Consider the following 22,707-nt stretch of genomic DNA (forward strand, 5'->3'; position numbering starts at 1 on the left):
TGATGTGTTCAGAACATGGAAGATTGGAAATCAGGACCAGTTTGTATGTCAGGAACTCCCTGGTGTTGTCAGAGCTTCAAATGACCCAACAGCCTGCAAATGTCACATTTAAAATTCTGTCTTCATGCCTGACTCTCAGCATAAATGAATTAAACAGCAGAGCAGGCAGCCAGTCAATATGTTCTTAACAGTGAGAGTGAGCAATGAAACAGTTTGGGGGTTGTTTGGAATCAGTAAATAGAAAGTGCATGGAATGGCTCACCTAGAGGAAAAGCTCAAATAGGAAACAGAATTAACCTTTAAAATGGTCGAGCAGACCAAATGTCATAGCAATATTTTTACAGCATTAGGTGGGTAATAACCACAGAGTGTTCATTTGGCCACTGTGTGTTACACTGCAATAGAGTGTTGTGCTGTGCAAAGGCAAAAAGCTGGGTTCATGTGCTCTCGTCTGTTTGCTGAACTTGCCAGTAGTACAGAGCTGGGGTCTGCACAAGGCAGCAGAACAGACCCAGCAGAACTGAGAATGTCTTGGATGCAGAGAAGGGAGATAAAGGAACATTGCTCAGCTGTGGGGACAGGAGTTTGGCACCCTGCCCTGGTGTGTGTGAGGCTGATGCCCTGGCTGAGCTGCCACCAGCTGAGCATCACTGCACCAGCACTGTGCTGAATTAGCTCTGCTGAGAACCCCTTGTACACTTCTGAGGGACCTGGCACAACTGGACAAGTTGTGCAGGGGCCTTGTTTATATGAAAAAGGATTTTTTTGCTCTAAGAATAAAGGAAATTATAAGAAACCAAAAAGCGACAAGAGTAACAACAGTGAATAGTATTTGTGGTGTTTTATGATGCTGTATCCACATGGATACATACATACTCTAGACATACATAACAGCATCAGTGCTGTGTACTTATAGCATAAATATACATTAAAATTTCACAGTGGTGGACAGATATCCTAAATTAATATTATGTATAAAGTACATTTTAATTATACTTTTAAGCCAACATAGCCACTACTACTATCCAGCTTTAAAATTGGATGAATTTATTCTCCTGAACACTACTAAAATACTCCATGTGCTTTTAACTGAAATAAAAAGCCTCTAGTGCTTGGTAAAGGAATGCAGTCATTAATATAAACTTGTAAAAGTAGAACTTTCAGAGTAATGCCCACATGAGACAGCCTTTTTAATGAGATTCCCTCTGTACAGCCATGCATACAATGCTGCTACTTACAATAAGTTTATGCTACTTGGAATAAGGCCAAAAAAAAAAACCCCAAACCAAAACCCAAACTAAAAAGAGGAGAAAAAGAAGATTATTTTAATTCTGCACTTGTCTTTAGTCAAAACAGGTCTGGTGGAAGAACAGGGCAAACTGCATTTGAGAAGATTGTTTCCATTTATCATAAATTATATTCATTGCTGGCCTTGCAGTTCAGCAAATCATTTTAATAAAAGTACCTAACTTCAGTGCCAGTGCTTGTGCTTGGAATGTCACTGTGTGTTAACATACTTGGCCTAATCAGGATTTAGGATATTGAAGAGACTTAAATTGTTATAGGTGTCTTACTGATGGAAAAATGTTTTATTGATGAAAGGCACATTTCAGCAGATAAACACCAGATATCCTGATGGTGTTATAATTGAAAACAAAATGAAACAGCAAATTCAGACCACAGTCAACTTGCATACTTATTTTAGTCCATTTCAAACCATTAAGCAGATAAATGAACATGCTGTTAAACCAGGATGATATTTCAGGAAGGTGACTTGCAGCCTGTAGTGGAAATTGCACAATTTACTTGAAATCTGACAAGGTTTACAGCTGCAGGTTTACTTAAAAATAAGGAGTTCCTTAGGTATTTTTTTCATGGGGGGAATGTTACATGTAATATCCAATTAAATTAGATAGAGTTTCCTTTTGGAGATGTAAGTTTGGTTTGTAGAAGTTTTACCCTGTGCTTTTGTGTTGCCTCTCCATGAGAAGGCTCAGTGGCAAATGCCTTCAGTAATTGCAGGAGCTGCTGGGAAGCTGTGCTGACCCTTGGAGGAGGTGTCTCTGTTCCAGGGTCTGGTGGAGCACCGGGAGCTTGGCTCACTCCAGCCTTGGGGAGAGAGGGGGAGCTGCTCTGAGGGTGTTGGCTCCAGTCACCATAGGGAAATTAAACAGGAAATTTATGAAAGATGATGGGAGGGGGATCTCCAGAGTTAAAAATGTACAGCCTGCTGGCCATCAAAGGATGCTGCAGGGTTGCAGTTCTGCAGTAATTCTTGTAGGAAGGCCTTTGTTTCCATCATTTCTGTGCTTCTGTAACAAGTTTGCAGCCATTACCCACCCCACCCTTCCCCCAGGAAAAAATCCTTTTGCTTTGAAGATCAATTTTTTGTTGATTCTCAGGGCCTCATTCTCACGTCTGTAGAGGGTGGTTAGTTTATTGCATTTGTTGTTGTTATTCTGGTTTCATGCTGATTTAATTGACAGAGGTTTTCTTCAGCGGCATTTGCCAGAAATTGTTGAAACAGTATTAAGAAAACAGAACACACTATGTTGTATAGATTTTTTTGAAATATCCTTTTATTATCTATAACACAACAATTTTAGCTCTCAGACTTAAAATATTTTCACAAACATTAAAGTGGTTTACGATCTGTGTGAAACGTTCAATATGGAAAGTAACCCATCACATGGCGAGACAGTCTTGAAACACAGCTTTAAAATTCAGGGATCACACAAGCTCCTTGTCCATTGCCTTGCAGCTGCTCCTTGGCAGTTTATACAGTTCAGGAGTTCCCCTCACTCCCAGTCTGCTTCTATCCTGATGCTGGAGTCTTTGTTCCTATAAATGTTTTATAAAGCCATTAGTGTTCAGAACTTTGGCTAAGTGTGCAAGGTGTTTAATAGCACAACAGTAAGCCAGATTTTTATTTTTATTTTTGATGCAGACAGGAGGTTTTGTTTATGAATATTAATTTATTAAAAATTTTAAAGTACTTTGATAAGTGATACTTGCATTTTACTGTGTCTTTACAGGCTAAGAGGTTCAAAAACAACTTGTATACTTAGATGTCTCAGGTTTGATGTGCAAAGTTTTAGACACAGCTATTTATACATTCTTTGAAAATCCATTCATGCAGCTGTGTTTGAAAATAACTTTGAAGCATATCTTGCTTTTTAGAACTCTGGTCATGGTATTCAGCTGAATGATGTCAGAGATAAAATACAACCTTTCACCATAAGGTCCAGGTTCTGCTGCACCTGCTAGCACAGACACAGGTCTGCTCAGGCAGGGATGCTTTTCTTTGTCAAAAATGGATTTTGTCAGGATGATTGAAAATAGATTTTTCATACCAAATATTAAAAAGTACACTGACTTCAGAGTCCAGTTTTATTTTAACAAAATACATCACTTGGCTTCCCACCAAAAAGCCTTGTGACGTGTCAGCCTGCCCTAGGACACCTGCCTGGTCAGGCTTTGCCGCTGCAGTGCTGAGCAATGTGCTGAAGACAAGTGTTGTCCCCTTGCCATGGCCCCTTCTTGTGGCCATTTGGGAGTGTCTGTAGAACAGCAGCCTGTCCTGCCAGGGCTCTCACCTGCCTGGTCCAGACTACAGGTGAGGAAAGCTGTTTCTGATGCACATCATGGAAATGTGTTGTGTGCTCTTCCTCACCAGCTCACCTGAAGTGGTTTTTGGGGCTCAGGCATTCTGTGCAGAGCTAAACCCAGGTGTGCTGTACCCCTTCTGCTGAACCTTTCTTCATCTAGAGCACTTGGGATGTATTGGAGTTAGAAATCAATGCGTCTCCTATGTTTGGGGTTTTTCCATTTCTTTTCTGTATTAAACATATGTTTGTGAATTGTTTAACCTAGAGGTGATTTGGCTACATTTTATAACTATAATGGAAATGGTCTCAAGTGGAATCATGACTGGATGTCATCCAGCACATAAGAACTTGCTTTTTGCCTAAATTGTAAACAGTATATAGACTTAATTTCTCTTACTGCTGTGTAAATTAGAGATTATTTAAATCTTTTGAGCTTTCTTTAAATTGAATGCTATCTAGTAGAAAACTTGGTGCTCAAAAGGATCAGAAGAAAAAGAGCTATTACTGCACACTTTTCCCAACCAAACCAATTATGTCATAGAGCAGCAGAGGTATTCCTGCCAACACCTTGTGCTACTTGGTGCATATAGGTGCTTTGAAGTTCACTCCCTAAGATTTCTTCTAATCCTAAGTTTGGTTCAAGAAGTTGAGGTGCAGAATTGTGCTCTGTGTATGAGTCATGTAATGTATTAAGAATGGCACAGTCCCCCCTTTCTCTGACTCACTGCAAGAAATCACCAAACTCAATCTTGACTTGGTTATAGGTGGTACAGATCTTTTTACTGGCAGATCATTAAAGCAGAGATTTTTCAGGCTTTTTTTCATCTAGTGAACTACTGCAGAGACTGGAATGGTACACAGATGTAATCCAGTAGTTGACACAAACAGTTAAGTTGTCTCTCTTCTTCTTCAGAAATTACATGGTTCATTAGCCACATGAAACTTCATAACATTCCTGAAATACAGCATATCTGAGTGCAACATAAAGTATTTTTGTAAAAAAGATACAATGCAATTTTTTAAATCTGCTGTTGTTTTTCTCATCAGTTTTTTCCAATCACAGAATACCATGATGTGGAGTTAGCATAAATTATTGATCATTTGTTTTTTCTGACAAGACAGGGCTGCTTCTGTTTTGTTACATTTTTCATCAGACCATGATCTTCCCTCTTGGAAGCAGAGATGTAGTAAAACAGTCTTTTCTCTTCCATCTTCCCATTAAAGGACTCTTGTGGGTGATCACTCTCTGCCTATCCAAGACCATTATTTTACTGTTTGTCAACCTCAGGGGAAGTTCTGCTGGTTTATCTCTTTGTTGTTGAAATATTACATGGAATCTCTTCTTAGTCTTCAAGACAGAATAAAGATAACTATCTGAGAATTATTTTTCTTTCAAATGCTGACCCCCAAATCTTAAAAATTTAGCAGCAATTATGGGGACCTTCATTTCTGTATGGCTGGAGTGCCAAAGTATTAATGCATGAGGAGCACTTCCTTTGTCTGTACACAACACTGCTCAGCAGAGCCAGAAAAGAACCATGAGTGCTTTTTGTTGCTGACCAAGCATTACAGGGGAACTGAATGTAGTATTAGATTTTTTCAATTATAGCTGAATACAATGGATTGAATAACTAAATGCATTGGAAGGTATCCTGCATGAGGAACCTGAACAGTCAGTTGTGTGGTTTTTGTTTTTAACTGTTTCATACTAGAAATACCACATTGAAAATTTTCTGTAAGCCAAGAAGGGGAAATTTTACCTGTTCCAGCATCCCAGAGATGTTTGAGATGGTGTTTGGTAGCTTCTTCTAGCCAGAACTCTTGCATGCATGCTCCACCTATTCTTCCCTGTTTATGCATTAAAACATGCAACTTTATGTCCTTCCTTTCATTTTTAAAACACGAAACCAAAGCGTATTTTAAAGAATGACCTGTTTTTCCTCTTACACACTATTAAGAACAGTTCATTGAGCACTTCTCAATATGTTCTCTTTGATGTGTATGTACATTATGAGCTCTGGGCATCAGTAGAATCCAGTCTCTGCTGTCACATCTTGAAATGTGACTTTATCCCCTCTTCACAGAAATGGCTCCCAGCAAGGTGACAGCAACCCCCAGGCCGTGCTCTCTCTCAAAACCAGTCTCCTCATCAGGGAGAGGCAGTAGCAGGCAACTGATGCAGTGTTTTCAAAATGACTGTTTTAGGCTGTCCAGATCCTGCAGTTTGGACAAAGAAGTTTTAACTCTGATCTGTCAGTTTTCAGAGGTCATGTTTCTTTTCTCTTTCTGAGCCTGTGAAACCCTGACATGTACAGATTGGCATTTTATCTCCATTCTTCTTTGGCACAGGATGGGAGATCAGTTTGACAGACAGCTTGGAGCAATTTAAGGGGCTGCCCCTCAAGTGGCCACACTTCACTCTCACCAGTGCTGGTGGAGTCCTGTGCTCATTAAGCACAGCAATGGTGCAAAGAACTGCTTGAAAAAAAAAGGGTATTTTTCATCCTGGCTGGGTATGTGACTACAGAATTTCTAAAGCCAACTAGGATACATAGTATCAGCTAAAACTGATAAAGTGTATTTGTATTCCTGAAAGTTTTTGTTTCTATTGCTCATAAGCAGATGAGAGTAAAAATAGCTGTTACTGTGGAAAGTTAAAATGGAAATAAATTTGAGGCTTTTGTGCACATCATGGGAGTGCTCAGTTTGCCCTTGAGAATACTGCTAATACGAGGCTTTATATGTGACTGTAGCCTCATCCATTTTGTGGATTATGAGACATCAGTTTCATACCCACCAGCATATAGAATTGTCAGATGTACTATTAAAAAATATATTAAAAGATACCCTGGCTCTGTAGTAGCTATAATTGTTAGAGGTGCTGCACTGGATTTGCAGCTTCTTTAAGAGGTAATTCCTGTAACCGTTTCTTTTTAATAAGCACTATTTAAGATGTAAAATGAAGGAAGATATTCAGGGAATGACTGTAACATGACAGGCTTTATAGAGTGCTGTAATCTCTGGGGTTTACTCATCTGAACTTCAAATAACTGCATTTCAAGGGTCGGTAGTAACAGTATAGCCATGGACTCAAAAAATTATTATATTCCTTATATTCAAAAAATTTATTTGCTTCTTGTCAGCTGAAGCAGCCACATGCTTGAAGATCCTGTGTGCACAAGCCTTTCAATGTGCACTGTTGATGTTTCTGTGTCTTTGTTTTGGCGTGGGGCTGATTGTGCCATGATCCCCTTTTGTTGTTATTCAGGATCTGCTCACAGCTGTGATTTCAAGGCGATGGTTACTGTTTCTATTGTGCTTTATCTGTGCTCAGAGCTTTACAGAAACAGACAGGTTCAGAAATGCTTAGAGCTTGAAGTAAACTTCACATAGCAGGTTGGCAAAAAGCAAACCAAGGCTAACAGCAAGAGGTTCTGATTTGCAGACTAAGGCTGTAAAGGACCATTATGTTAATCCCTTCTGACTTTCTGCACAAAGCACACAAATACTTTATTTATATTCTCCCTTCTTTGTGGCTGTATTGACATCAGGAAGGATAACTAGAAAAAGGGTTTGAGCAGAGGCTGGGAGATGTTTATTCAAAATGTCATAATTGTGGGGGTAATAAAACTGAGCAGGACAATTAGGGCATGTAAGAACATATTTGTGATTACAGCAAATATTCACAGGTCTGCAGCTGGTACTGAAGAACCAACATGTACAGGTCCCATGGGTCTCAGTTACTGACACCATGTGAACTGTTGCACCCTGCTATAGGTAAAACATCAATAGCTGTCTCCTTTGTTTTGGGCAGATGGTATTAGAACTGCTGCTGTCACTGCAAATGTAGGGGGGCTATTTTTAAGTGAGTTCTGTGCTTTGAGACTCTTTGCTCTCCTTTGTGGTTCATAATAAGCTCGGCTAATGTCAGCTTTTTTCCTAAAATTATCTCTTCAGCCATTTTCACTCTCAACATTTTAGTCCTCTCTTAAGCATATAATTCACTTTTTTCATCATTCCTTCCTTCCATGGTATTTTTATGTGATATATTGGTCTGCATTCATTCACATTTGTTATTTATAAGTCGAAATTCTTCGATATTCTGAGTCTTTTTGGATTTGTCTGCACTGGGTCCCATTTCCTTGCTGTTCCTTCAAATATTGGAAAAGTGAATGCTATTTAGGGCAGGGAGGTGAGTTGTCTCCAGTGGGGATAACTGAATAGGTTTTTCAGTACATAATGGTATGCAAATAATATACCTCTGCCTCTCATGGGAGTGGACTAAAGAACTGCACAAGCTGTCTGTGACCTCAATAGGTTTGTAGGCTGCAGAATAGACCCCTGACTTTTGCTGAAGCAAAGTATGTGATGTACAAATACTTCAAGTGTGTTTCAGGGCTAAGCAGTGCTGTGGAATAACTGTGAATTTAGGATGTGGTCCACACAGCTTAGTGTGTATGGCACTGTATCCCAGCAATACATTACAGCTGATGCACAAGCAGTAGGTTTTAATAATAGTGACCATGAATAAAAGAGATGATGCTTAAAACGTGCTAATTCATTGTGTTGCAAGAGTGTCTTCATGTGCAATACAAGGTGAGGCTGCAAAACACAGTAAAATGAGAGGTAAGCTGCTCCATTTGTCTGTTTTTATGTTTATGATGTTTTATATGTAAAAGTACCTTTTAAAAATTTTTCTTCTTTTTAGTTTATTTTATTACAGGTTCTAGAGCAATTCAGGAAACAGATGCTGCATTTAAAAAAAGCTTTGATTTAGTGAGGCTTTCTGTGCAAGAGAATGCATCCTTCCTAAAATTTCATTTTACTTAAATTAACTTGTATTTCCACTGAGGATGGCTTATATTAAGCACAAAGGGAGGCTTAGCAGTTTAGACTTCCATCAAATAAACTGCATAACTAAAAAGAGAAGATGCCAAGCCTCACATACTTGTACTTGAAAGAATTGTGTTCTCTCTCGTGGGAACTTGAGATTAGAGAAATTATAAAGGCTTTGCATAAAAACAGGGAGCTAGAATTAATTTTTGCTTAAGCGGGGAAGTGTCAAAAGCCTATTATGGTAATTTTTCAATTTTGTCTTAACTGTTCACACATTTTAAAATAGTTGTACAACTGAGTGGAAGCATAATTGATGTGTTGTGGTTTCTTTTTCCTTTCCTTGGGCCATCATAAAACAGAGCTTAGGTGCACTTAGGCATGGAAGAAGTAGGTGTGCTAATTAAGTAGATGAAAATTTTCATATCATAGTGAGAAAATTTACCTAATGGATTGGAATAGTACTCTAAGAATGGTTCCCCTATTCTTAATTACATCCAAGTACCAGATATCAATATTACATGAAGACAATTAAGCCACAAAACCTTAGTGAGAAGACATAATTCCTAGCAGTAGAATTACAGGGTTGTAGAGACTATGATGTTTATTACTATTATTATTATTATTGTGAACAGTAGAACTATAAGTCTACATTTAAAAGAAATTACTTTATTCATTGTCTTAATGTATAGTAAAAGCTGAAGATATCGTGCAATGAAGAGCTACTGCTACATTTATTTTTTTAATCTTTCTTAAATTAAAAAAATATAAATCTTGTCTATAACAAAGCAACCAATAAACTGCTTTGGTGTAGTAATTCAAAATTTATGGTTGATGTAGAATAAATTTTAGGACTTCCCTAGGTAACAGAAGACTGATTTATCAAATCCTTTTGATGGTAAATCAAATATCTTTTTCTTTTATTAGATACAGTATTAACAAAATGGATACTGTTCCAGAGTTACTTTTATTTTGGTGATGAGCTTTGCTGTTCCATAGGAGAACTCTTTGGACCAGGCTTTGCATTAGGAATGAGATTTACTGGCAAATGTAAAGTAAGCAATGCTCCATGGTGGTCACTGGTTAGTGAGATACTGGTTTTTATATTCAGAGAAAGGGACCCCTTTCCTAGCTTGCAGATTTTTCTGCAGAAGCCTGTTTGGGCTATGAAAACACTGCCTTTGGCATCCCCAAATTACACCCAGCTTGTTTGGCCAGATTTTTTCTGGCTCTCTGTGCAGTAGAAACTGGGGAAAGGACAGAATACATTCCTGCTGTAGTGCAGGAGTGAGGCACATTCTGCTTCAGCTCTTTCCTGGTGCTGCTGAATGGCTTCTGTCAGAACCCCCTTGCAGTGTCTCTTCATGAACCTTGGAGGGGTCTGATTGCTCCTCAGCCCTTCTCTCCCCAAAGCTGTGTTTGGGAATTACCTGACTAAAAGTTTTGGTCCTGCAGTTTTGGTGAGATGAGCCTGGAGAGGAGGCTCAGCAGCCACTGTGGCTGATAACAGATCTCTGCTTTCTGATGGGTTGTAGTTGTGTCCCTGGAATAAAATGGCAGGAATAACACAGCCAGGTGTGAGCATGGGTGTGTGTTGGGTAGAGGAAAGGAGAGGATGCTGTAAGGTCTTTAGGGAAAGGGAAATGTATTTAGTAGTCTTTATTGTTATTGTATTGCTTGATGTTGCACAGCATTGGTGTGTCTAAGCACGTGTGTAATTTGAGTGTAAGGCTAAATTTTTGACCCAGTTTGTGTTACCTATCACTAAATATATGCTGGATGGGGACCTTCCTGTATCAAACACACTACTGAAGTATTTTATAGTACATTGTCCAAGATGCAAGATTTAATTCCATTTTCTGGTGTCTGTTCAGTGTTGTGTAACATTTTCATTTCTCACATAACCTTGTACAGTGCTTATTAATCATGACTTTTTTATTGTTTACACATGAAAGCTTCCCTGATAGACAGTGTTTATTTAAATGGTATTCCAGTGAGTAGTAAAATTAGCAATAGGAGTTTTGTTAGATCTTTTTTCTTCTATCCACTGTATTTCTTCTGAGCTTATGCAGTATAAAAAGTAGGTGTTACCAATAAGCTCACATTGATAAGGAAAAATATAAATGTTATCAATCTTGATATATTTTGTGGTGTTGTGACAGCAAATACCTTTCTGAACACAATTTTCCTCAGGGGAAGGCACTGTTAGCTCCAAATATATTCACACATTTATCCCACTTAACCATGTAATCCTAGGTGTTATTGGTGATTTTTTTGTGTTAAGTTAATTATGTTCTGTTTACTCTCCAGTAGCATGCTGTGAGGAGCACAGAAATGTAACTCACGAGCTCTTGACAGGACTGATGAATGGCCACAGACAGAGATATTGGCAGGCTGCTCTCTAGTGCTCTGTCTAGAATTGTTTTCCTAAATATTTCAGAGGGTTGAAATTTGATGAAATCATTTCCATTTAAAGAATGAATGGAAGGGGTAAATGAATGAAGACTCTGGTAATGGAGCAGTTGTGTTTATATGTTGGACAGTCAAGACAGCATCCTGCATCGTGGTTCCTGTGCAAATTCTTTGCATGGGGTTGTGATTGAGCTTTGTGCAAGTGATTCCTTCTGTAATGGTGGGCGTTCCTGTGAATTAGCCAGTGATTGCATTCTTTTCAGGAGTGCTTAACATGAAAGCCCATTTACAAATACATGGCTGACACATGGGTGATGAGTGGTGCTTAGAGGGGACTGAATGACAGCTGGACAGTGGAGCAGTAACCTGTGGTTAGTGTAGATGGAGGCAGGAAAGCTGCAACTGGTTTGCCCCTAGATAAAACCATGTGTGGTTTCATCCTTTTTAAAGACCCTTTTGGAAGCTGTTGATTCTGTACCTGTCACACATGGTGGTCTGTGAGGGTGTTGGGAGGGTGTGTCCTCAGCTGCACTCATTCATTCTTCCAGGAAGATGCTCTTTGTGAGCCCCACATAGCATTTGACTGATGAGCTGTGTCATGCAAATGTCACGTGGGAACAGTGATTATTTATGATACCATAAATCTGCTATTCTTTCTTAATGCCTACAAAAACTCTGTGCAGGAATGGATCTGCTCTCTGGGACTCCTTGTCCTTTGACATATCAAGTGTAACAGAAATGGCTTTTTTGTGGAGGTGTAATTATGTGCAGCCACTAAATAGGTGCCTGTATGACTGCCATGTCCATGTTTTATGATTTGTTTTCTATAGCAGCTAGGGTACCCCAAAGTACTGCATTGATATTTCAGAGCAAGTCTTTCTCTTTTTCCCATAAGAGAGTACATACAACATAAACTTGGGTAAGAACACTTGTTTGGCTTATGAGTACAAAACTACTGAATACAGAATCGCCTATAAAAGCTGGGTGGTGGTGGGGAACAAACCAGTCTGTCACCAGCTTTTACTCACCAGTTTGTCACTGAAAATGAAAATGAAATGCAGTAAAAGTACAGCCATTCTTGATCTTGCTCTTGTAAGTGTGAAGGCATCTTTTGCTTCAGCCCTGCTTCTTCCTCCATTCATTTTGTCATGCCTGCCTTTTGTAATGCTGTTTCAAGTTGTGCAAGCTGGAGCTAGAAAATGTGGAGCTTTAGTGCACATGCATATAATGCAGCACAGGGCTTAGAGTAATGGAGAACATTTTAAATTATAACTGTAGAGATTTGAGAAATGGACATTAAAAACTATGTGTATAAGGATTTCAAATGTAGCTGTTGAAGTATTTGATTAGATCTTGTACTCAATGTGGCACACTCAGTATGAGAGCTAATGCAGTCTAACGTGTGTTGTTAATGCAGCCTGTCACCTGGCAGTAAATGAATAGACACTTATGGGACATGCAGACACAGATGTGTGATTGGAACCATCACTGCTACTTTGGAAGAAACAGCATAATAATTTATTAACATCATGGTTTTTCTATATAAACAGAAAAAAAACTTTGATTGAATGTGAATACTCAGAATGGCACTTCATCATGGAAGTTCTAAGCATACAATTAATTCTATAAGATTAGGAGTAAAACCTTCCTTAGAAAATTGATTTAAAAGCATTTGAGTGGACTCACCTTGTGGTTCAGAGAGATGCTAAGGGAAATCCAAGTCAGAGTTGCTAGGAGGAAGTAGGAGGGCTGTGCTTCTCAGAAAGGCTGGGCTAGATGAGGCTGCTACTTGGAATAATGATCCCAGATGAAACAGGTGGGAGCCCATGGGTGCATGTGCCCCTGTGTGGGGGCCTTGGCTCTGCAGAGCTGAGAGGTTAGCTCTGCCCACTGCCCACTGTGCAATGCTGAATTTGTGTGAGCAAAACCCGTACAGAAGAACACTGAGATAATCTTTTCCCAGGGGAAGGTGAGCAGTGCATGCTCTTGGAAAAACAGCGCTCTGATGTGGCTGCAGACCTCGGTTAGGGATGGGACACTTCACTTGTTTCTTGGCACAGACTACCTGACTCCTTCCTGTCCCTTGCACAACTGCCTGACCCTTCCTCCTCACAGCACAGCCAGCAGACTCTTCCTCCTAGCAGCTAACCCACTCTCTGTAACACCCATCCTTGGTGCACATAGCTGTGACCTGTTGAGGGCAAGGCTGTTACAGTGCAGCTCATCAGGGGTGAGGTTGCTTGCAATCCGTTCTCCTACACTCCGAGAATAGCTTGGCCCTATTTACACCACGGTATTTCTGTGAATACAAAATATTCTTGTCCCTCTGGCAGCCTTCACCTCCTTGGATCTCTGCTGTCTCTGTCTGCTTAACCCAGAGTTTCAGTGGCAGGGACTTGCTTTTATATCTGATGATTTTTGGAGGTTTCTCTCTGCTGAGGTCTTCCTCACCAGTGTGTGGTTTTGTCATTTTCTGACTCCATCCATTGTAAGGACCTCAAGAAGGTTATCTTTCCATTTGTGGCGTGACATTGAGCACTGAATTCTTGCCTTTAGTCTTGTTTTTGCTAATAATCCTTCTCTTGTTTAAATTAATGAAATATAAATGTATTAAAAAAGGAACATGCTTTTCTAAGTAGCGGTAACTGAGTTTTGAATACCAAGGCTACTTAATTAAGCTGCTCATCTGGTATTTTTGCATGCTTCAGTTGGCTTGAACCTTTGTGTTTGCAAATGTAACTCATATATTTGCTGTTGACTTAGGTGGCCTTTTGTGGAAAATCATAATCATGGCTTCATATATGTGTATGAATTTGATTAAAACATAAAGAACAACTTGCTTAGCTTACCTTAAATAGAGGCAGTTGCACCTTTTTTTTCCTAAATACAACTTAATCTGACTTCTCTCATCTCGTCTCTAAAGCATTTGTGAATTCCAGTATGTTGCTCAGTGTCAGCAGAGCAGGTGAGAGCTCAGCCCCGTGCCAGGCTGTTGAGGACAGGTAGGAATGGTCTCTGTGTGTTCTTTCTGGAATGGTCTCTGTGTGTTCTTTCTGGGTGTAGCAAACCACACACCTGCGTTTGGAGTCCCCCTGGTGCAACCCCTGATGTGTTTGCTGGGTGGGCATCACTCAGCTGAGCACTGACTTGTCTGGGAATTCAACTGCCCTGGCTCCCAGGTGCTGGCAAGGCTCCCTTTGATTAGAAGTTGTATATTATGTATTGTATCACAGGTTGGAAGATTAGTGAATAATTGTTAAACTACTAAAAGCACTTTACAGTGCTGTGAAATGCTGAGATAAATCTGAAAGTAGGCAGTAATAAGTAGAGGCTCATTTTAAAAAGGCCCTTCTAGATTATGAAGTTTAGAAGGAAATGAAAAAGTAAAGCTATCATAAGAGTATTGTTCCTATTACAATGATTATACAAAGTAAATGTTAAAATGCAGTTGTTGGTATTGATGTTAATTTAGTTTAGCTGCTGTTTCTTCCCATACCCTTTTTGAGTTTTTATTGTTGATGAATGAACTTCCTTCATTATTTTATTAATATTGGAGATATCAGTAATCATGGCAGTGTGGTTAATAAATACAAACCGAGAGATCAGACAAAAGTACTTTAAATTGTTTTGCAGATTAACAGGCACCGTTGATGCTGGAGTTCTCTTATGACTTTAATCCTTCTGTGGGCACAGAAAGGATTAAACTATTACTTGGTGGCTGGAGTTATTTGATTTCCCCCACTCCCCTGTGAGGACCCCAACATTCAAACTGTACCCAACAAATTAGAAGTGCAGACTTTCACTGAAAGCTTTGAGGACATACTTTATGCTGTAATTTGCTTGTGATACATATAAATTCATTCTGAAAATAAACTTTGTTGTGTGCTTTATCGTAAGAATTGAAAGGATTACCCAGTTTGAATTCCAATTGCAAGTAAACCTGAGATGTTGGAGAGCCTCTAGGAAATACATAGTGTGCTCTTGCACAATGCACTGTATAGCAGAATTTAGCTTTGCCAAGGAATTTCCTTCAGTTTGAGATCAGTTTTCTGAGGTGAGAAGCCAGTGGATTGTTCTAGTTTTGGATTTGAGGTTCACCTTAAATTTCAAAGACCTGTTTTGAGGTCTTTGAGACATGGATCTTTTTTCCAGATTTCTATACTGGTCTTTACAAGAGAGCCTCACATAAAATTTGGTAGCTTGAGGAACAAGAAAGAAAACCTTTGGTATGCACTGGAAGAAAAAGAAACATTCATTTAAATGGAGAATCACCAGAAAGAAAATTTGGAAATTCACCCCCAAAATAGCTGAAATTCACCCCAGTGAGTGCAAGCACTGCACAGACAAGTGTGTTTCACTTCCCTGCGTGCTGTCCCCAGGAGTAGGGGAGGTGGAGCAGCCCTCAGAGGATGTGCACAACCTCTCTCCTGGCTGTAGCTGCTGCTGACTGCCAGGCAGCCCCACAACCCTGGGATGTTTTATTCCACATGTGCTGCAATAAATAGGCCAAAACTGGGTCTAGGACACTCAGTGCTGAAAGTGCAATGAGAATTAAGCAGGGATTAATTTGAAATCCAATAGCTGCCACTTTAATGGACTCACTGGCACCGAGTGCTTCTGATGAGTTCTTTTTGTGCAGTTGCACAGGGTATTTTGCACTCCTGCTACAAACCCACACCATCTGCCTCAGGTTGGGGAGAACATCCCCTGCAACAAGGATGTTGTGCACATTCATTTCTAAGCATTTGCACCCTTTCCTAAAGCTCTCTTTGGAAAAAGGTACTGGAGGAGATTGAAGAATTTGTGTATCCCTGTTTCATTTGGTAATAACTTAATTCCTGTCTGTTTGCTTGGCTTTCTGTGCTGGAACTATTCAGATGTGGATTGTGAGTTTAACCCAAAGTTTACTGTACCAATATTTTTTGGCTTATTGAGAACATTAAGACAGAGTTCTGTTGGAAGATGTTGGATGTTATAATCTGACAGTCTTCCAGTGTGGAAAACACTTGAATTTATCCTTGTAGATAAGTTTTAGACAGTGTTGTCCATGTGAAATGTTAATATGTGATGTTTTAAATCTTATTTCTGTTGTGATATAACATTTTTAAATTAAACCATTATTCCTCTAATTAACACTTCAGCTTTTAAAATTTTTTTTTCATAAAGCTCATTTTAATCGAAGTAACATGTATTGTATGTTTTATGAAACACCTTCATTGAAAGTCTTGGATCCTTTCCATTCAGGTCCCTATAGACCCATCCAGTTTGAAAATACACTCTTTTATCCTTTCCTTAATTACAGTACTTGGAGCAACTCTCTGTTAACTGTTTTTAAATTCCACAGGATAATGAGTCTACCAGAACTAGAGAGTGTACAGCAAAAAACTGTTCACAGGAGGAAGCTTGCTGTTGCTTAGCTACCTGTCTTTTTAATTTGGAATCTCCAGCAATTCCATAATGACTAGTCCTTAAGCTGCTAAATCTATTTGTTCATGACAGACTGTACCATTCTGAACTGAATTTCACCTATGCATTACTGCTGTTATTGTGGGAATAACAAGGGTGTTGGGAATGGCGTTGTGTTGTGTGAGTCACAATACCTAAATATGTCGGTTACAGAGGCAGTTCCTGCTGGTGGGTGCTACAATGAAATTCAGAATAACTTGAGCAAAAAGTTGCCTATGCTCGTCCAGAGCAGTCCCAAATATGAACAAGTTTTGTGTAGCCTGTAGGTAGTGCAACCAGTCTGTAGTACACATTCTCACATCAATTTGAAACATAATAGTGATAGATAATAAATTGCAGATCAAAATACTGTGACACTTAACATGGTTTTGGTCCACTTAGCATTTTCTTGCAAGTGAGAAAATGCCTGACGCGTAAAAATTGCCTGAATCTGACAGAAATCTGCTGAAATGAGACTGTGAACTAGGCAATTGTCATAGAACTACTGACTTTTTTTCGGAATATGTGAAAAAATTTACTTATATTAACGCTACCTGATCAATCCTAAAATTGATATAAAGATGATGAGATGATAGTTTATCTAGGCTTGTGGCCACAGAACTGGTATCAGCACAGAAAGAAATTCTGGCTTTTTTAAATGTTTTGCCAGTATGTGGATCTAAAAAGGATTTTCATTTGCTGTTAAAGTGAATTCTTTCTTACTATAATAGTCTTTCCCATTAGGAGAAATCTCTGTGACTCTTCCCCTTTTGCCTACACAAAACAGCCACAGCAGCTTCTGCAGCAGTATGGGTGAGGCACTCATGTGTTTCTGGGAGGGCATCCATCCCATACCCCATATCCCATACCCCATATCCCATACCCCATATCCCATAACCCGTGTGACAAGCACAGCTGGCTGGCACAGGGCATGGGAGCAGTGGCTCCATGTCTCATGAGATGGGGCCATGCACAGGTGCCAAAAGCAGCTTTTGTAAAGGAACTCCAGCACTCCTTGCTGCTGAGCTGACGTGCCCACCTAGGCAGAGTTTTGTTATTGATGCTTTCTGCGTTGTGTTTGTTAGGATTTTAGAAAGATTAAATTGTTAGTTTGACAACTAATTATATTTTAATTTAGTGGTGAACTCTCTTGGGAATCTATGAGCAAGTTAATTTAAACAAAATTAGGTATTTTAGCTCTTGCAGGTATACTTTGTGGATTTAAATGTGAATCTGTGTAATCCAATTTTAGATATTCATAAGGTTTTCATGTCCTCATGGAAAATACTGGCCTATTTCAGTACGATTTTGTGCTCAATTAACCATTTAGAGATATTGACTTATAGATAGTCAACACAGTTGAATATTTTTGCTCTTTTATTGTGGTATAATATTTACATGTATATTTCAGTTTCTGGGTCTGTAAATCTTTCTTGTTAGGATAATTTATTTTTAAGATTACTGAGTATGTAGCTCTTGTACAGCCTCATATAATTTTCGTCATGCCTTCATGGTTTTAATCCTTTACATTTTAACATTGCATCCCCTGACTTTAAAGTGACTATATATATGTCCTTGATTTCCCAGTGCAGAGCCACGGCTGCACTGGCCTCTCTTCCCTTGCACAATTCCATGGAGACTTCAGTACAAGACATGACAAAATGTAAAACCACACTCATAGATCACCTTATAAATATTTATTCATATAAATTCTTTAAAGAAATTAAATCACGTGTTCTATACAAAATAGGAAAGAGAGGCTTTTAGTGTCACTGGCTGCAAATTGAAGTCATTTGTCTTGAAGGGTCAGGTGCCACTTTGTGGTAAGATACTTGTCTGAGATCCAAGAAGGGAAAGATTGATAGTACAAAGAGATTGATGGAACAGGCACTGCAATATGCATACGAAGTTACAGGTTAATTAGGAAGATTTAAACAAGAGAGTCCCTTTGTGTGGAGAAGTGTCATGTGCTGTTACTCTCAGAAGCAAGGTGTGCTGGCAGCCTTTTGAGCAGGCAGAGTTGATTTTCAGAGCAGTTTGTGTGGAGATGCGCAGTTGTGAATATCAGCGAGGAGGCAGATCACCAACAGCACACGCTGCAGCTGACGAGTGCTGCTCAGGGAGTTCAGTGCTTTGCATACAGAGACACCTGCTCTGCTCACATCTTTGGCTTTGTTGTGGTTGATGTAAATTATAATGCTGGTTTTGTGATCCCTGTATCAGAGTAAAATCATTAATATTTCAGACTGCCAAGTTCTTTGGGTGTCTCAGGTGATGTGACTATTTGTTCTACTTTTTAATTGCAGGCACAGCAGAAATTGCAGCACTTACAGAAAAATCCTAAAGCTAGGAATGTGTGGTTTATAAAGTAGGAGCTGAGCAGTCAGCAAACATTGTTTTTGTGTTGATAGGAAAGCTGTTTTGAAAGAACAGACACTGCAAACTGTTCCTTCTTTCATTAAAGTTCACCAGGCCTCCCTGGTACATTTAGCAGAGAACAGCAAGCTTCTCTGTGTGGATTGATGCTGAAATTAAAACAGCAACATCTTTTGTAACACTTACTCACTTGGCAGAAAGAGAATTTTTAAATTTTACTTAAATGCAACAAAACCAAAATGGTCTGTGCCCCTTGTGTCCCATTCTGCACAAGGACAAAACGGTGCAAATCTTTCAGCAAGGCATGAATAAAAATCTCAGCAAGCGCTTCAGTATTTATTATTGTAATAGTAAATCATCCCTGTCTGCCTGGGAGATCTGTAAAACATACCTGCTGAGGGCAAGAGCAGGCATAGGCCTGAGGGACTGTTACACTTCTAAATACTATAATTCTGGTATTTTTGTCATGATGGTCTTAACTAAAATCTTGCATTCATATAGTCACCTTCTTTTTAGCCCCAGAGACAGATCTTGGGGTACATGGCAGCTCTCACCTTCTACAATCCATTTCTCTCTTCTCTGACTGTTGAGTATCTGAATTTTTGGTTTAGTAAGGGAAGAAGACAGGCAAGTTTTACCTTGTCTAGCTGCTACATGTGAGACAGAAAGGGTCTTTAATTGCAGTGCATGGCTATTTACTGAAGATGAAAAATTTGTTGAAGGGGGACAAAAGTTTGAATTGCAGAATATATTTCAACGTTAGGGAAAGGCAGTTAGACTCAATGGGGCCCCTGGGAGATGTGATTGACACTGAAAACAATCCTATTTTGTTTTATGATACTGCTGTAATGATGAGTCTTCACTTGTTATGTGGTTAGATATCTGTTTATTCACGTAATTCTGAGTACAAAAGCAGCTGTAGAAAGCAGGTAGTGGAAAAACAACACTCTCTTTTCTCTTTCACATTTTCACTTGTAGGAACTGTTTTTCATACTTAAAGAATTCTTCTCTTGTATCAACCTGAGACCAAATACAAGAAAATCTGTCAAAACAAATGAGTTGAAACACATCCCACGATACCAATACACGCAGGCAAAGTGGAGTCTCAGGCACAGTTCCAGTGGCCTTTTTGTGGTACTTACCCTCCCTGCCTGAGTGGCAACTTGCCTCCCATTAGCCTCCCCATCCATCATAAAGATGCTTCTACTTCAGGAAGAAATACAGCTTATTGGTATTGTTCTACTGCAAGGATTGTATTTCTGCATGTGATAAACACAGGGCACTGCTTATTGTGAGAACTAAGTACAAATATTTCTTTTTTTTTTCTTTTTTTCCAGAAACCAAAACAAAAGGACTGGCATCCACCTGGAGGATTTATTTTAGGACTCTGGGCATTGATCATCATGGTTTTCTTCAAAACATATGGAATCAAGCACATGAAACATGTCTTCTGAACTGGAGCAAACAAGTTCTTGCATTGGCTGCTACTTTGGGTTCATGGGTATCTCCTGTGTTCTCTGCATGTGGATTTTGGTTGTGTTGAAACACTGTGTTGACCTCTCGCTTCTGAAGGTTCTTTTGAAGCCATCTCTTCTGCCCCTTTTTCTGGAAAGGTTCTAAAAAATGGTTTTAATGTTACTGTTATTTCATTTTGTCTTGATTTAAACATATTTTAATGCTTTTCTGAGCATATTTTCTTTTTGGTTAAACTTAAAAAAGGGCAGGACCTAAACCCAGTAACAGGATTTCTGTGGTTGCTTCTGGATTATAAATGGGCAAATTCGTTACACCATAGTTTGAAGTAAATCTTAGAAGAAGTCACCTCTTACTAAAGAACTGGACATTGTGGAGAACTTTATTTAAGATGTCATTCTGTCAATAAAAACTTAAGCCAGTTTGCAGACTTTGACATGGCATATTGAAAGCTTTCTTCACAAAAATAAAAGTACTCTGGAATATATTGATTTCTTTTTTATTTTTATTGTTCCCTGTTAAATAAAACCCTTAGATCAGTCCTTTCACCTTAGACAGTTTTGAGTCTAGAATTCTATGAGTTGGTGAAAGTGAAACAAAAATTATGACCTTGCTGAATCTACTTAAAAAGAAGGCCAAAGAAACATGAAAGGAATTCACCATGTCCATTAGAAACCCTTCACAGGTGTTGTATTTTCACTGCATATAATATGGACTTGGATGCATTCAGAGTTTTCAGTGCACTGGATTTTGCACCGAAGAAAATCAGCTCTGGCATCAGGATGAAGAACATTATAAATTGTACCATTGTATTCTGTAGTTTCTGAGCCCCTAGAAAATGTGCTTTGTTGCCTGTGTTTTTGCCTGTGGTTTGGCATATTGATTTGTTCTTCCTGGACATTTACTGATGAATGTGTGCTAGAAGGGTTTTGTCTGTATAATACAGGGATATTTGTGAAGAGAAGAGCAAATCTGTGCATGTGTAGAAACACATCAGTCAGTGGGGAGAAGCTTTTGCCCTGTGCTTATGGAACTTGTTCTCTACCTTAACCAAAATAAAGCTTACCTGATGCAGTCATGGTGTAAGTACTAGACACATATCTCTAAAAGTTATTAGGAATTATCTATAATCACACATAGTATCAGAGTTGGTATATTTTTCTTAGAATATGGTTTTGAGCATTTCCTGTTGCACAGCACACACAAATCTGAGTGCATAAACATTTTTGTCCTTTTTTTTCTTCTCTTCTAGCTTGATTGTGGCATCCCAGCATCAGGTGAGAGGACGTGAACTGTCAGAGCTGTGTGAGCCTGGGAGGGCTGTGGAGAAGCCACTGAGGCTTCCAGAGAACAGAGAAAACAGCAGTGTGGTGCAGCTCAAGAACTGAAGCCTTGGTTTTTATCTCCAAAGATTTTCTAGGCTTGGAGATGTTGAAGGTACAAAATTATCCACTATGGGAAGGTAAACATTTGCCTACTCCACCTCTTTGTGGCACTTCTTGGTGAAGAGCTGGGATTGTTTTCAGTAGCAGGGGCTTAAGGCCCAGGAGTAGGGATTAGACCTAAAGCATTCCTAAAGTGGGGTGGATAATACTGGACATATCTTCTCAATGTGCTGATCAGAAGCTTTTGTATAACTGGTGCACAGATCCTTCCTGCCAACAACAATGCCACTTAAAGGGAAAGAGAAACACTCTGTGGGATGGGTCTGAGTAGCATTCCTGGTGCTGGATGTCTGGATCTATTCACAGTGTGTTGGGTTTGGGGGTTGTTTTTTTGGATAATGTCCTCAAAAGCAATGACTTCATATCCAAAATCTGATATAATGGTGATTTTTCATAAAATCAAAAACACGGTTTTTTTTCCCCCTGAGCAATTTCTAATACAACAATCAAGTAAAATCTGCTGTGCACAGACCATGTAGAAATGTGTAGACCCAGTATAGAAATGAATCCTGCAGAATTCCTTAGAGGATTTGCTTAGCTTTCCTTTCCTAATCCAACTCTTTTTCAATTGTAGTAAATATTTTAATCAAATATTTATTTTATAGGCAAGTTTTGCCACACTTTAAAAAGTGTACAAAGTCAAGTTGATAGAGTTTTGTGCCTTGCTTCATTTGCAGTAACACTTATTTGCACTCCTCAGGCCTTATTCAATTTTTCTCTTTCCCTCTTTCAGCCACCTTTTGCAGGATGTGGTAGAAACATCAGAACTCAGCTGAATTTTGCTGGTAGCAGTAGATACCAAAGATTCTGTCTTTTTAAAAGCTTATCTGCTTAGGGAAAAGGAGGCAATTAGGTGGGTTATTAAAATGCAATTTATGAATAGAGGCACTCAGTAAGTATGCATGTGAAGGTGATTAAATTGAAGTGAGAACAACAGTTTGACTGGAATGCAGCAAACTCTGCTTCAGGCATTTTTAACATTTTTGTATGCACAGAAGTGAGGAGTTGAAATGGATCATTCTGAGACACCATCAAGTTGCCTATGCTACACCTATGAGACAGTCTTTTCTATGCTGTGATAGCTTTTATTCCTTGAACAGTTACAGTCTGAAAGC

At 39.1% G+C, this 22,707-nt stretch overlaps 1 protein-coding gene across 1 annotated transcript in view; it reads left to right on the top strand.

Annotated features, from left to right (window-relative positions):
- PIGK (phosphatidylinositol glycan anchor biosynthesis class K) overlaps nt 1-21,225 on the top strand; it is a 67,667-nt gene extending 46,442 nt beyond the window's left edge. The window contains exon 11 of the mRNA XM_036388189.2: nt 20,012-21,225. Coding sequence (XP_036244082.1) covers nt 20,012-20,128 — 117 coding nt within the window. The 3' untranslated portion in view covers nt 20,129-21,225. The remainder of the gene's footprint in view (nt 1-20,011) is intronic.
- The last annotated feature ends 1,482 nt before the right edge of the window (nt 21,226-22,707 follow it).

Source organism: Molothrus ater, chromosome 9 (assembly GCF_012460135.2).
Source record: "Molothrus ater isolate BHLD 08-10-18 breed brown headed cowbird chromosome 9, BPBGC_Mater_1.1, whole genome shotgun sequence".
NCBI classification, from domain to species: domain Eukaryota; kingdom Metazoa; phylum Chordata; class Aves; order Passeriformes; family Icteridae; genus Molothrus; species Molothrus ater.